General features: G+C 42.6%; 1 protein-coding gene across 1 annotated transcript in view; it reads left to right on the forward strand.

Moving 5' to 3' along the window:
- The first annotated feature begins 492 nt into the window (after positions 1-492).
- Positions 493-16,683, forward strand: part of FAM20C (FAM20C golgi associated secretory pathway kinase) — a 112,302-nt gene continuing 96,111 nt past the window's right edge. The window contains exons 1-2 of the mRNA XM_075565478.1: positions 493-1,986; positions 3,782-3,969. Coding sequence (XP_075421593.1) covers positions 1,424-1,986; positions 3,782-3,969 — 751 coding nt within the window. The 5' untranslated portion in view covers positions 493-1,423. The remainder of the gene's footprint in view (positions 1,987-3,781; positions 3,970-16,683) is intronic.

The following is a 16,683-nucleotide window of genomic DNA, read 5'->3' on the forward strand; positions in this document are numbered from 1 at the left end:
ATTCTTTTTTTTAATGCAGCATTATGATACTACAGAACTGATTTCTAATTTTAAAAAAAATGATGTCTGTAATATGATATAATACTCCTTCTTACCAACAATGAAACTAACACATATTTCTCTAAAGAAACTGAATCCACATGTTGATCTCCTTTAAGTTTGCCCTATGAAGAGTAAAAGAATAATTGCCCAACAAAATGTAGCTTTGCATAGAATGACAGCACCGTGCATGGAAATACTGTATTACCATTGTTGTAGCAATGATTAGCAAAGATCTGTTTGCAAACCTTTGAGAAAATGACGCCCTCTCCTTGCCCTAGTTGGAGCTGCAGGAATATACAGAAGGAAAACAGAAAAGGAAGATTGACTTTTGGTTGAGGTTTGTCCTGTTACTATCAGTGTAGCGTTTATTTAGCCAATCTCTTAACTGTGACGTGTGGAAAGGCTGGTTCCATGGCTTGCTCATCATATTTAACACACCCACTGAAGGCTGGAGCTTGCAGCATTGCTGGATCAACCAGTCTTCTGCATTCAGTGGAGCTGAAAGGGATTTCTCTCTGCACCTGCCAAAGATCTCTCTCTCTCTCTCTTTCTCTCTCTCTCTCTCTTCTCCCTTTCACCTCCATTCTCTTCTGTCTCCCCTCACACCTGTGTCTTGAAATACAAGCAATACAGCTGACATGATTCAAGATAGAATGGATCTGATTGCCAAGAAGACAGATCACCCACAGATCTCCCTTACTTTCTATTTCATCTCTGTTCTTTGTGCAATATTTCAGCGTGTGTTGCAGTAGTGTACCCAGGCAGCCAAAGCTGCTTGGATGCTGCATGACACAGAGCTGATCCCACACTGATCCTAAGCAGGACTTGCTGGATGAAGGTTTCTGGACACACTGAAAGAGAACTACAGTATTCCATGCCAGTGGTTTGAAAGTATTGTGCAGAAGAGACTAGTTGTGCAGCTGTATGAAGGGGCCAGCTTGCTGAGGATGGGAAACAGCTCGCTCTGTAACAGAGCCACATATTATTGGATTGGGTTTTTATTTTCATCTCATGCATTCCTACTTCTCTTCTTCTGCTAATATCTTCTCCAGTGACTGCTGCTATTCAGATACACATTTGATCTTTGTCAATTTAAATTATTATTTTTTTCTCCAGCACTGAGATGGGTGTGTAGACTTTTTTTTTTCTCTCTATTGATTTTTCAGACTTTTCCTGAGTGTTGCAAAAGGATCTAAACAGATGTGGACTTTTATTTCAGAGCATTGATGCTCAGCAGCATAGGAAAGATAACTTTGTTGACTTGAATGTTTTCTGTGTCTGTTGTCAAACCCCAGCCAAGCTTTTTCTGTGAAAGAGCCCTTTTTTTGTTAGGTATATCAGGAAAGTCTGAGTTTTTTTTTTTAAATAGAAATCTGGAAAGATGAAGATGATTTTAGTACGTAAATTCAGGGTTCTGATCCTGATGGTGTTCCTGATCGCGTGTACAATGCATATCATGATAGACCTACTGCCAAAGCTGGAAAAAAGAGCTACCAGGACTAGTGATGGGGAGATAGGATGCGCCTGTGCTCACAACATAAATGAAGATACCCAAGGTTGGGCGAAGCAGAAGCCCAAGAATGCAGCTGCATCAGGCTGGCCTAATAAACACACACTGAGGATACTGCAAGATTTCAGCAGTGATCCAAGCTCTAATCTCACTTCCCATTCCCTAGAGAAAATCACAGGGATCATGGACAAAAACGAGGCTTTTAAAAAACAGGAACAGGGTACAATTGAGAAAGACCTCGATAATAATAAGCAGCTCATTCAAGATGGGAATATAAAGAATGCCAGGCTTGGGTTGGTATACTCCAGGCTGGCTGCTCTATTTGAGCATCCACTGTATAAAAGTGCTATGCCTGAGCTGACAGAGGATGATGTCTTGTTTAATGTTAACAGTGATATCAGATTTAACCCGAAAGCTGCAGAAAACCTGGACTGGTAAGTGTGTAACACATTTATAACACCTGTCTTTATTCAAGCAAGAGAAACCTTTACATGTGTTCAGAATACACCAAGGGCCACATAATCGGATATTCACTGCATACTATTTAGTTTCTTTGCGGCGCCCTACAAATAATTAATTTGTTTGTCATTATAAACCCTGCTAATAAAGGATATTCTTCATTGTGTATAAACTGTAATGTGCATATTATAATGTAGGTAAAACGTGTAGCATGATTTTATTGGCACTAGAAAATGCATTATCACTGAATTATCGTTGTAACGAGTTTATTAAAAAAGAAAATATTTTGTTTTTGTAATCCGACGTATTCGTTAAATGTCTGGGACTCTGGTCTATGCAAATCAGCAAGCAGATTTGCACATTGTATGGTACTGTGCATGTGTGCATGTGTTAATTAAACGCATATAATTGTTATTACAGGATTGTTTCGATTTTTCTCTTCCAGAAAGGGTAAATAGGTCAGAATGTGGGCCGTGGAAGGCACAGTGTTCAAACTGGACTTTGATACCACAATGTTTGCACTGGCCTTATTATTGTAAAGTAAGCACAAAAAGAAGATATACTATTATGTAAAGTTTCACCTCGATAAAACACAGGCAAACACACATGTATACCTGAAGCGGGGTCAGGGTGGTAGTTAGTGTAATGCCAAAAAAATTGTATTTCTACGAAATAGCAGTGTTTACGTTCAGTGTAAGTACTTTTAATCCGTAAATTACTCTTTATATAGCTGTCAAAAAGGTGAGCAGTTAGAAAGAAAACAACAGAGCTTTATCTAATACAACAGCACCCTCTCTCAAGCTAAGTGACATTGTATTGTCTAAAACAGCTGCATTGTGCTTGTCTTTAGCAGAACTGGATAATTGCTGGATTGGAGTTCCTATTACATTATGGATGTCTGGCGATTGGAAAACAACATTTGAGCTGTTCCCTGTGATTGTTTTGACCAGTTTTGCCCTCGAGGCTAATCCAATGAAAATGTAACAGTTCTCTAGAATAACCATTAATATTTACTTTCTGCAGTGGCTTTAGAATTATAATATTAAAGGATGAATATTCAACGTCGCAACTAATATGCAGTGACGTGCTGGAGGCCTCTTTGGCAAAAGTAGGGTTAAAAGTAAAATCTCACGTTTGCAAAACCTTTTTTTTTTTAAGTAGGTTTTCTGATTCTCAACTTTCCTAGTCCAGGATTTGCTGCAAAGGCTGTGTAATGCAGCCAAGAAAAAACTCTGCGGAAATATGCATGTCTAGAATGAATAGGTAGTTAAAAATTACACACGTTGGGTGTTCATTTGCATATTATTACCCAGAATCCTTCTGTGAAGCATAATCCGTGAAATCACTATACAACATGTGACATAGGGTTTAACAGGTTTGGGGGTGACTGTGAAATACATGAAAATACCACCCAATAGTTTAATGGCTATTGTGTCTTTTAAGCTTCCTTTTGTCTTTATTGTCCTGTACCCCCATTTTAGCAAACATGGGCTTATAAAAATCATATCCCCAACACCAGCTTTGATTTTGACTGAACTTGTAAATATATATAAAGTTCTGCCAATGATCTCTCTGGAACACGAGGGCTAAATAATAAATACACGTATAATGGTATTGAGTGCCACTATTACGAGTTGTCTATTTCTAATATAATTAATTGTGTGTAGTTAGTCTTATTCATGTCTTCCTCACAGATAAATGTTAAGTTCACAGATTTCATGCTACTTCCTGATCACACCGCACATACAATATCGTTGCCTCTTTCTCTAGGCAAAACGCAGCTAATGAAGGCAATGAAGACGAAGAATTCCTGCCTACGGGAGAAGCTCATGTAGACTCCTATCCAAACTGGTTAAAGTTCCATATTGGTATTAATCGGTACGAGTTATATTCCAGGAAAAATCCTGCAATAGGAGCTTTGCTGCAAGACCTCAGTGGACAGAAAATCACCAGTGTGGGTAAGTCCATTGCATTTGTGCCGATATATTGACTCTCCATCTGTTTGCATGCAAGAATATCTGTATTGTTGGTTGATACATTCGGTTAAACCCCAGAAGAGCCCGCAACGCTCAGCAATGAGTTGCAGGCACTTGGGCAGGGAGAGAGTCAAGTTTGATAACCTGTAAAGAATCCTAGTTCATAGAAGACCACCTGTCTATATATTTAAATATTGTCATTCGTTTTATATTTAAAAGGAGCAATAATAGCCATGTGATAATTAGTCAATGCTTCGTATAGGCTTGTGGATTGTGCCAGTAGGTACATTGTGCTTGCTCAGATCTGTTTGGTTGTCCTGACGAATAAAGTTATTTTTTTATTAATACAGAGCCTGCAATAAAATCCCACTAACTAATGTTAGATTCAAATATATGCAGCTTTTTGCTTACAGTTATTTTTGACTTATTAAAGGCCCATTTTCCTTACGGCAGTGCAATTATCCAAGCTGCTGCTCGTTCCATTCTCCCCTGTGATCAATCGCTGAAGATCCTGCTTCCCAATATGGCCGCCTATTTCAAAAGAGGAAGCGGCGTAGCGACCTAAATGGTTGCTATAGTGACCCAAGGAAGCTTAATACATTAAAAAATCTTGGAAAAGGGCATAACAAGACCCCCAAACATTTTGTGGGTATAAGATAGGTAGAAATCCCTATGGAAGTGAGACACACACACACTTTCTGTGTAATAGTCACAGCTGGTCTTACAGGAGCCAAAAACATGTAATGTTCCTGCTACTTAGGGACAGTTGGAGGGTATGCATAAAGAGTGAAAAAAGAAAGAAACAATACACTATGTATTGTCTAATATTACACAACTGATTTATTTTAAAAACAAAAAAACACATATAGTATTTTGAATGAAATGCTGCTTTAAATATAGCATCATTCAAAGAGGTCTATATTTAGGACAGTTCTCTTTATGAACAGGCTATAGTAAAGAACCTGAACAAAGTATAAGTATTTATTTTATGTGTACAGTAGCACCGTTCCCCTAAAAACATTATTGGGACTTCGATAGTTTGCCGCTGATGACCCTTTGCTTATACTCAAATACTCAAACCCCGCCAACCAACTAATGAAGTTATTCCTATTCAGAGGCTGAGTCCCCGCTGGCGCTGAGCACGCTCATGCTTGGAAAGCGCTCCAAGCATGAGCGACGGGTGTCCTGCTTATACGCGCGCGCGGGGAGGGGGGGGGAGCATTGCGGGTAGTTGAGCGCGCGGGTAAGTATAGTTTTTTGTTTACCTAAGCTCCGATCGCGGGTGAGCGTGTGTGCCCGCGCACGACTGCTGCGCGCACCGCGTGAACGGGGACTGATATATATATATATATATATATATGTAAGTCCCCACCGCAAGCGCCGCCCGCTCAGTGCTAGTGGGGACTTAGCCTTAAGGACGGGCAGCTTCATGAGATCGTAAGCCGAGATATGCGAATTTCAGTCTTTGTTTGGATGTTTGAGTTGAACTCCAGAACTAATTTTCAGATCTGACCAAAGACAAAAGCTGAGAAAGACTCAGCATTGTATTGTTATTGTGTGTGGGTTTTGTTTTTAGAAACTGGGTGATCGTTTGGGTTCGTAAACGGAAAACCTGTAAACTTATGCACAAAAGCTTGCATTTCCCCAACAATATTTCAAAATGTTTCCTGCTTATTTTGACTTTTTTTTCCCCCCCTTAATCTTTTACAAATCCAAAACCAATTAAATTCCGGCCAAACAAAAACCGAAACACGAATCATTTTTAGATCCAACAGCAAAGCACCAGTGAATGGTGTCCACCCGTAGTTATTATTGTAGGTTAGGCCAGGGGGTCGGGAAACGCATACGATTAACATGTCAGGCATGGATACACACTGCTGATGTTAGATTTTCAGGAGAAAGCTCTAAAGGAGGTTGGTAGGGCATAGAGGTAACTATCATTACTATACAATACACTATGCTCATTTTCTAGGTGATATAAATGTCTCCCCTCACCTGCAGAGCTGATGTGATGAGCCATTGCCGTGCTCACCTCTCTGGAAGGAATGTGCTTCATTCTTTTTATAGAGCCTTCCGCAATTTTCAAGTTAAAATTACCCTTTGTACCTTCCACTGCTGAGACCTGGCAGCGTTCGTATCCTCGCCGGCGCATTCATCATTTATTGACAAATGTGTGGTGTCAAGAGAAAATAGCAATCTCTGAAGCCACCTATTCTATTTTTATATGAGGCGCTGACTGTTAATGATGCTGATTGAATAAACCGTGCTTTTAGCTGTGGTGTTACCCAGCAGGCTAAAATCCCCATGTGTACAAATTCACCTTCCCTGTATTGCAACATTTCCAGTGTCAGCTACATGTGAGGTCACAGGAAGAGGAGTTTACATAGAATGCTGCAAACATATGTTTCCGTACCAGAAGATGAAATGGTGACGCTGGATTTCACCATAACTGGCCGTCTTTGTACATCCCAGATCTCGCTTTCAGAGCATTTTTTTAAATTTGGCACTTTGAAGATAAATTGCTGTTTAAGATGAATGTATGTCAGCGGTGTGCAAACTGGGGGGCACATCCCCTTGGGGGGCGCCAAATTATTTAGGGGGGGCGAGCAGGCTGTGCGTCGAAACCTGGGGGCGGGCAGAGCTGTGCACGGGCGGCCAAGCAGCTGACAAGCTCCGTGCTGCTGCTCCCTGTGCTTGCCGCGGGGGGCGGGGCTTCTCTGCACACAGACACAAGCCCTCCTTCTCTTCCTGTCTGTTTACCTGCTCCAGTGTTCAGCAGCATGGGGGACCGGAGCATGCAGTACAGTAGTAGTACTTTCACCTGGGGGAAGGAGTGTGTTGTGATATGAGTGTGTGTGTTTTCTGTGTTGGTTGTAATTGAGTGTGTGGTGTGTTGTGATGTGTGTGTTGTGATTGAGTGTGTGGTGTGATTGAGTGTGTTGTCTGTGTTGGTTGTAATTGAGTGTGTGGTGTGTTGTGATGTGTGTGTTGTGATTGAGTGTGTGGTGTGATTGAGTGTGTGTTGTCTGTATTGGTTGTGATTGTGTTTGTGTGTGTTTGTGTGTGTGTTGTGATTGAGTGTGTGTTGGTTGTGATTGTGTGTTGTGTGTGTCTGTTGTGCCTGTGTTGGTTGTGATTGAGTGTGTGTGGTGTGTGTTGTGATATGAGTGTGTGGTGTGGGTGTTGTGGTTGTGATTGAGTGTGTGATTGTGTCTATGTGGTGTGTCTGTGTTAGTTGTGATTGAGTGTGCGTGCTGTGTCGTGATTGTGTGTGCATGGGTGTTGTGATTGAATGCAGCGGTGCACAAACTGGGGGCGTACGCTTTCCCAAGCTTTGAGCTTGGGGAGACAAACAAAAGTGACTTTGAAGCACTCTCAGCAGCAGTCAATGCGCACACACGCGCACACACAGCCACACAAATAAATAGCCCCGATCCATGCCCCCCCGCTCGTGCTTGCAGAATTATGCAGGACACCCTGTGCTCATGCTTGGAGAGTTGGTGATGTTACCGCTCTCAGCAGCAGCCTGGACGCAGCCTAATTTTGCAAGCGAGAGCTGTTGAAATAAGTATTTAGACATATTAGTATTTACATCGTATACCGTTTAATAAAGGTTTGTTTTTTTTCATGTGATTTTTATTACATCAGGCAGGGGGAGGGCCGAGAAATTGTCATGGATGAAAAGGGGGGCTCTGCATAAAAAGTTTGCTCACCCCTGTATGTGATAGGACTGCTTGTTTTTTCATTGGTTTTCGATTCAAATCAGGTGCACACTATTGCACAACTGTCCTAAGTCTCTTTAGTATTTGTGCAGAAAAAAACATGACGGACTATTACTGACCAAATCCAAGCTTAGGCCCCCAATATATACCAGGCTTGTAGTGGTTGCACTCTCTCACTTAAAGGTGTAATCCCACACAGTAAGAAGTTGAATTTCTTAGGGGCCTCTGAATGGGGAAGTGTTCATCAATCAAGTGTTTTATTTCCCCTTATCCGCCCCCCCCCCCTTCTTATCAGAGAGCCAATAAAGATAAGAGGAGGTGGGACTCTGGCTCTACAAGCACTCGCTGCTCACACAGAGACCTCACACACAGAGACCTCACACAAAAGGACAGCCAGAGGAAATCAAACCCCTCCCAAGTCTAACGTCAAAATATAAATTCAAAAGACTTATTTGGGTAAAATTTATGTAAAAAAGGTATCAATAAACATGTCACTAGAATGAGTTCACTTTGGTCCTTGGAGGACTTCTCTGCAGCTGTGGAATCTGCTCACCTGGGATTACGGTGGTTCAACTCTTCTGCCTTAGGCCTTGCCCCTGCTGCCTACTACAGCGTCCGCTGTGGCGGACGCTGCGCGCACGAGAGCCCTCCCCTCAATGGCACCGGGCCCGCTGCGAGGGGGGGCCGCAGCGCTCGGGCGAGAGCTGCTCCTGCTCTCAATAGAATTGAGAGCAGGACTCGCGTCGAGCGATTAGGCACGCTCCCCGGCGGTTCAGCCAATGAGGACGAACCTGCCGGGTGACGTCATGGCCGCGCCCCCATCACTTCCCCGCCACGCCACCCCCCCCCCCCCCCCCGGTCTCTCCTCTTGCAGTGAGCTGCAGACCGGGGAATCGGCTGAACGCGCCACCAATATCGCGGGCGCGCGTTACAGCGGCGTGACCGGGGCCTTAGCCTAAAGAGAACATCGTACATAACGTACTACATGAGTAAACAATGCACCATTTCTCTGTTCAAGAATATTGTGTTTGAAGTTCTGAATTAAAGGAACTGGCACTTACATTTTTCTTTTTGACATTTGCAAATGATGAAATGTTTCTCAGACAGTGCAAGATGAATATCCTAACTGAGTTTATGAACAAATTATTACTTCTGGAGAACAGCATAGATTAAATTCTTACTTAAACTATTTAGGTTTTGCTGTTGTACTCAAGCGAATGTCAAGTTTTTTCTAACAGCCACGTGAATGAAATAAAAAGGTCATGTGAATTGTATAACAATGACGGCCTTATCTTTTCACGGCGCTGTTTCTTTTAACTCGTGCTGTGGCTGTTTCTGCAATATCAAGATGAACATCTTGTTCAATAAACTTTTCGTACCAAACATCTGCTTATCGAGGGTCCGTCGCCCACAAAAGTAATCCAAGGTGTCAGTTTGCACGGTCTTGTAGGAATAAACTCCCTCCCTATTCACGCCCATTCTTTCTAAGAGCTAAGAACATAGCCCAATTAGTTAAGATAACATACTGTGTGTAGAACAAGGATAAGGGGGTCATTCTATGTTGTCTGAAGTGGCTGTTTGGGGATGAAAATCCCAGTTACCTTTAATGGGGATTTTTTTATTCAATGGCCACATTGGGTAAAGGCTCTTAATCCTATTTCCACTGTGTTAGCAAATGGTTTGTTCTATATGGTTTTAAAAGGTTTTTTTTTTCCCCATACAGAAAATGTACGGAAATCCTTATTAAGGAGCATTTAAATAGGTGCCAGAGTTTACCAGCGGAGTACCTGGAGAGTATTTACACACAGACACAGAAAGAAACGAGAAAACGCAACGGAATGAGTCTTACATTTTGCAATGTCGCAAACTTTCAGCGAAATACCGTCGGACAGGGAGGCGAGCCTGGTGTACGACCCTATTTAATGTCTCAGAGCAGGCGAATCTAGCGAGTTTAGAGAATTTCTCAAATTAGACTAAGGCCGCGTCCATACTTAGAGCAGCGCGAACAAAAGGCCGTGCCTCTGTGAGGCAGGCCATAGAGCGCGCGATGAAGCGTGAACGTGCGCGCGATTGCCCAGCAGACAAAATCATTTGATTTTGTCGCGCCGGCCGGATCACGTGAGCGGTTCAGCCAATGAGGGCGAACCAGCTCTGTGACGTCACGGCCACACCTCCCCGTCGCGTTTCCCCCTAGAGCACAAATCACCTCTGCGGCTCGCATGACTAGCATAGCCTCATTTACAGTGTCATTGGACCCCAGGCACGCCCCGAGCGATCATGTGACACGAGCACACTCCGGATACAGGAAGCAGAAGTGAAGATGACTCCACTTCTGTTTAGATACTTCCGTTTTGGCCACTGTGTCAGAGCAATCTATGTTTTGGGGTTCAGGAGTGTCAGCTCTTGGACCAAACTGTTAGATTGTGTCTATCTAGTCAGGGCCCAGAGTTGCTGGTTCCCCTAAAAATGAACCCAGGAATCAGGTCAGATGCCTGGATGCATGTAGACACATTGTCTCGATAATATCTCCCCATGAAGACGAAGTGTATATTGTACGGAACAGTGTGAAAAGGGCTGCTTCAGCGAAAGCTGCCTGGAATATTTTCTGTCCTGTTTTTGCAACTGTTATCAGGGATAGAATTCCCTGCATCTAGGAGAGTCTAGGTTGTTACCCCAATTCCCAAAGTAAGTGTGTCTTTTTGCTGTAGTTTGTGTAATATTGTGTGTTTGCCTATTCCTGTGAATACATTTACAATTTATTTCATTAACTTGTTTTGCTCAATGCATGATCCTTTTGAAAAGGTGTTTATGGCCTGGTCTCCCGTGACAGCGCGTCTGAGATTAGATGCATTGTAAGGAGCCCCAACCCTCTCTAATAACGTGTCTGAGATCAGATACAGTGTAAGGAACCCCAACCCTCTCTAATACCGTGTCTGAGATCAGATGCGTTGTAAGGAACCCCAACCCTCTCTTATAGTGTGTCTGAGATCAGATGCATTGTAAGGAACCCCAACCCTCTCTTATAGTGTGTCTGAGATCAGATGCATTGTAAGGAACCCCAACCCTCTCTAATAGCGCGTCTGAGATCAGATACATTGTAAGGAACCCCAACCCTCTCTAATACCGTGTCTGAGATCAGATGCATTGTAAGGAACCCCAACCCTCTCTAATGGTACTTCTGAGATCAGATGCATTGTAAGGAACCCCAACCCTCTCTAATAGTGTGTTTGAGATTAGATGCGTTGTAAGGAACCCCAACCCTCTCTAATAATGTGTCTAAGATCAGATGCATTGTAAGGAACCCCAACCCTCTCTTACAGTGTGTCTGAGATCAGATGCATTGTAAGGAACCCCAACCCTCTCTAATGGTACTTCTGAGATCAGATGCATTGTAAGGAACCCCAACCCTCTCTAATAGCGTGTCTGAGATCAGATGCATTGTATGGAACCCCAACCCTCTCTAATACCGTGTCTGAGATCAGATGCATTGTAAGGAACCCCAACCCTCTCTAATAGCGTGTCTGAGATCAGATGCATTGTAAGGAACCCCAACCCTCTCTAATAGCGCGTCTGAGATCAGATGCATTGTAAGGATCCCCAACCCTCTCTAATAACGTGTCTGAGATCAGATGCATTGTAAGGAACCGCAACCCTCTCTAACAGCGAGTCTGAGATCAGATGCATTGTAACTTCTTCTGTATTTTATAAAATGTTCAAATGACCAGAAAATTGCCGGGATCCTTTTAGGGATGCCTGGGGAACCCAAGTGTTCCTAGGAACCCTGGCTGAAAACCACTGCCTTAGTGTGTCAATAGTATTGGCTGGGGTGTTATATAACCACTTTTAAATAGCACAGTATCTCAATCCATTGCAACTCGGTGACATTATTCTCTCAACTGCAGGATTAGAAATGTGGAAATTACCATTTAATTTCACTCTTTTCTTTTTTTACTACACCACCCATTTTAATGCACATTTCCCCTGTGCACGGTCTATCCATGCTTTCACTCGAAAGCAAACTGCAACGAAATTGTAGTTCTTAGGAGCAGTTAATGATAGTCCCAGTTCCATGTTCCTTTTTTACTAAAATGTTACATTTTTTTAACCTTTTAAAGCAGCAGTCCAAGCTGCCGTTTAAAAAAAGTAAATAAATAAAAAATGTCTCATTAATATATGCATTAATACAGTCCACACACTGATAAGTAATTAGCTAAGTTGCCGATCGATCCGGTCTCTTGTGATCAATTGGCGAAGATTTGGCTCGGGGGTTCACTAAATGGCTGTCAGAGCAGCAGAAGAGGACCAAAGATACAACGTTCTGTGGGGAAGATCATGTGACCAGGCAGTCACTAGATACAATTGGTGCACTGCTAGAGAGAGGGCAGGGCTCAAAAAGAGGTGTGCCAGAGAGGAAGGGGATGTCAATTTGTAAATGGTTACTACAGAAACAAAAAATGCTTGTTACATTATAATACATTAAAAATGTAATTTGGAGTTGTTTTAAAAAATAATATTGCTACAAGTATTTTCAAATAGTACAGAACTAATTTATTTTAAAAAAACACACATGTAGGATATTGCTCGGTCTGCAGCTTTAATTCCATCAGAAACCATATTATACTTTTGTCCTCTCAAATAATGAAACATAAGTGGGCAGATTAATCACAGTGAGTGACTGAGCCACAATTGGTAATTTGATTCTGTCTAAACCTGTGATTGTTAGCTGTAATGTTACTGTAGCATAATTTTCTTTGTACGTGTGTGATTTATATTGCATTTTGAGACGCATTGTAGTTCACACCAGCACAGGTGGAGTTAAAGTTAGTAACCTACAGGCGTCTTTCAGTGGGACGCACACAGTGCACGTCAGCGGGTTCAGTAATGTCTGCTACCTATAGATTGTGTTTAAGCTGTAAACGTTCAGCTTGAATAAACTTCTCCGCCATTCAGGTATTTTGTCATTTATGATATGCCTAATTCTCACTTAAATGTAAACCAAGTCCAAGTCCAACTGCAGAAAATACTACAGTACCGGCAGTCCTCGTTTAACAACGCTTCGTTTAACAACGAATGGCTTATCCAACGCTATGCAACGCTATGTTCATTTTTACAACGCCAAAACGGCTTATCCAACGCTCTTACGATGCTTTACAACGTTGTTTATGTATATATATGTCTATAAACAACGTTGCAAAGCGTTGTAAGAGCGTGTATATATATATATATATATATATATAATATACTATATAATATTATATTATACTATATAATATATTATTTATGTTATATTATATGTATAATACAGTATATACACTATATAATTTATGTGTGTGCTGGGTATCTTATTGCCTGCGTAAAATATTTGGTGTATTTTAGTGCTAAAAATGCCTTCAGGAACGGAACCTTTCATTTAAACAGTGTTCCTATGGGAAAACGTGTTTCGCTTTACAACGTTTCACTATCCAACGCCATTTTGAGTAACGCATTGTGTCGGATAACCGAGGACTGGCTGTATACCAAATAGAGGGAACTAAATACTGTAACACCAACTGTTTGTATTACAGGGTAATGAGGGGTTTCAATGATGCAGTGCACAGGGCTGAAATGTTTAAATACCATGGACCATTTTAAGGGTAATGATAAATAAAACTTGTTACATCACTATTTGTGCAAAGTAGAAACCTATCAGAGTATTTGGATCAAAAGGGGAATGTAAAAGTAATTATTTGAGTATTAAAGCTGCAGATCAAACAATATCCTACATGTGTGGTTTAAAAAAAAAAAATCAGTTCTGCACTATGAGAAAATACTTGTAGCATTATTTTTTTTAAACCACTGCGAATGACATTTTTTATGTATTATAATGTAACATGCATTTTTTGTTTCTATAGCAACCATTTACAAAGTCACATCCCCTTCCTCTTCTGAAACAGGCTCTGGCACACCCATTTTTGAGCCCTGCCCCCTCTCTAGCAGTGCACCAATTGTATCTAGTGACTGCCTGGTCACATGATCTTCGCCAGAGAACTTTGCATCTTTAGTCTTCTTCTGCTGCACTGACAAGCCATTTAGTGAACCCCCGAGCCGAATCTTTGCCAGTCGATCACAGGAGAACGGATCGATCAGTAACTTAGCCAATAACTTATCAATGTATTGATGAACAAATTAAAGGGGAAAAAATTAAAAAAATAAAATAACAAAAAAGGCATCTGGGACTGCTGCTTTAAGTGAGTAGAACTGAAGCTGTAAATAACACTATTAGTTTGTTGGGACACAGCAGCTGTAATAATAGGGACTTGGGAGTTCAGCGGATATGCTGGGGTTCTCTACCAACAGCTTCTTCTGTTTAGTAAAGATCATTGTTATGGTGTTGAAAAGCGTGGAAACGTGGTTGCAAAATGTGTTGTAAAACTTGGTGAAATATGGTATCATTGATTAATTTATGGAAAAGGAAGGCAATAAACCTGCCCAGAACTAGCAGATTGATTAACATTGCAGTGATGAATGAATGAGAGAGGCCTTTCTAAACAGGACAACAAAGCGGTTTGAATGCTGTAATGTTTCATGTGGTTAGAAAAGAAGTTATACTGTCTTGGCTCACAGAAGCGCAGAATGAGCCTGACGAAGGAGAGCACTCTTGTGCCCGTGGATTATATACTATTCCCGTGCATATATCATGTGTAGAGAAGGCTCACACACCAATATCTAGAATGGGGATTTTAGGCGTGGGTGACAAGATTTGCTTTTCCGCTAAAACTAAATATAAAATGGTTTTGTCTCTGAGTAGAAGTTATTCAGTAAGTCACAGGCACTGTATATATATACAGTATATATATATATATATATATATATATATTGTGACAGAAACCAGGGGTTGGTAATAAACTCCATATACAGGGCTCCCAGGATACTGAACAGTTTCTGTCCTGTCTAAGCTGAACAGGGCAGCCTCGTGGTACAGGCACTCCATTCCACAGTTTGTCTGCTGCCTGTTTTCTGTCACCTGTCATGCTGATTAGAGTTCAGGTATATAAGACCTGTTTCCTGTTTCCTCTGGGCCCCGCCCAAGAGCCTGGAAGGCTGCTGAACTGCAGAGGGGTGAGAAAGCCTCTTTCCCAAATCGCTTCATTCATTCTGTTAGTTTGTCTAAAGACAGCAAAGGTACTTATTTTGTTGGTGGAAGTGGACAAGCCACTTCCAACTCTGAGTCAGGGACATCTAAGTTTAAGTTATCGCTCAGACGAGCAGCTTTTTGTTTGGCTTTGTTTTCTGTTTAAACTGTGGCAGTCTCAGTGCCTGGGACTGAATAAACCAGGCATAGCCTGTTTAAAGGAACAGTACGTGACGTCTCATCATTTAACCTACCCTAAAAGACCGTGTTCTAACAGTCCCGGACAGACGGCGGAGCCCCGGAGTAAGCCGTTTGTCACATATGGTGGAGAATGCGGGCAGAACACTGAAAGGTCTGGGGGTTAAAGAACTTTAAAAAAAAAAAAAAAAAAAAAAAAGAAGGTTTTTTTCCTCTCTCTCCAAACAAGATGGAAGACGTGGTGAGTGCGCTGGTACGCAATGTCGCTGTCCAGAAAGACGCGAATGAAGCCCAGCAACAGGCGAGTGAAACCCAGCGACAGCTGTTAATAGCCCAGCAAGAGACTAATGCAAACCAGCAAGAGACAAACCGCCTGCTGAGAGAGGAGCAAAAGCGGTTCGCTCAGGGCTTACAGCAGGAACTCGAGATCCTGAGGGGGACTATCAGTAACCTTCCACTGGCAGAGGCAGCCCCAGTTCCGAAAATGACCAGGGCAAGCCACTACCTTCAGAAGATGGGACCCTCGGATGATGTGGAAGCCTATCTTCTCACGTTTGAACGCACGGCACAGAGAGAGGGATGGCCAGAAGCTGAGTGGGCTGGTCTAATCGCACCCTTCCTAAGCGGCGAACCCCAGAAGGCTTACTTTGATCTAGAGCCAGCCGAAGCTAACGTCTATGCAAAATTGAAGTTCGAGATCCTCGCCCGCCTCGGCGTAACCACGGCTGTTCGTGCCCAAAGGTTTCACGCATGGTCCTTCACGATGGATAAAGCCACCCGAAGCCAGATGTATGACCTCATCCACCTCGCCCGGAAGTGGCTACAACCCGAGATCAACTCAGCAAGCCACATCGTGGAACGGTTGGTCATGGACCAGTTCTTGAGGAAACTTCCCTCTGCCTTACGCCGTTGGGTCAGTCGGAGTGACCCCCACAATGCGGATGAGCTTGTGGCCCTTGTAGAAAGGTACAGTGCAGCAGAAGAGCACCCGCAACCCACAGTCGTGGAGCAACCCCACTATCCGAGGTTCCAGGACTCTTCCAGAGACGGTAAAAGGGTACCGGGGTTAAGGGGCGCTGAAGAGCGGCGACCACCTTCACGCCGCTCCAGCAACAGTGGTTCGCACACTAAGGGCAATAGCCAACATGGGGAGCCGGGAAAAGGCTCTAAGTGGGACACAGACTATGTACCTAAATGTGTAAATTGTCATGAGAGGGGCCACACAGCAAAAATCTGCCCACTAAATGATGAGCCCATGCAATGCAACAGCGTGGAACCTTATTCGCTGTTGTCCCAATGTATGGGCCCTAGCCCAGAGGACCCCTTGAATAACCATCTGTGGGCATTTGTAAAGGTTAATGGTAAGAGGGTTCGGGCACTTCTTGACTCTGGGAGTATGGTCACACTAGTGTCCGAATACCTATTGCCCATTAAGAAGAAACAGGTAAACAGTTCACAAAGAGTGGCAATTTGTTGTATACATGGGGATAATCATGAATATTCCACTGTTGATGTTTTTTTTGAAACAGAATTTGGTTCTTTAGATTTCAAGGTGGGTGTTGTACCCAAACTGGCACATGATGTGTTAATAGGGACCGACTTTCCCCATTTTCTAAAAATGTGGTCCCCAGCTCAGAATAGCGCCCAGAGTTCAATAGCAGACCA

Source organism: Ascaphus truei, chromosome 11 (assembly GCF_040206685.1).
Source record: "Ascaphus truei isolate aAscTru1 chromosome 11, aAscTru1.hap1, whole genome shotgun sequence".
Lineage (NCBI taxonomy): Eukaryota > Metazoa > Chordata > Amphibia > Anura > Ascaphidae > Ascaphus > Ascaphus truei.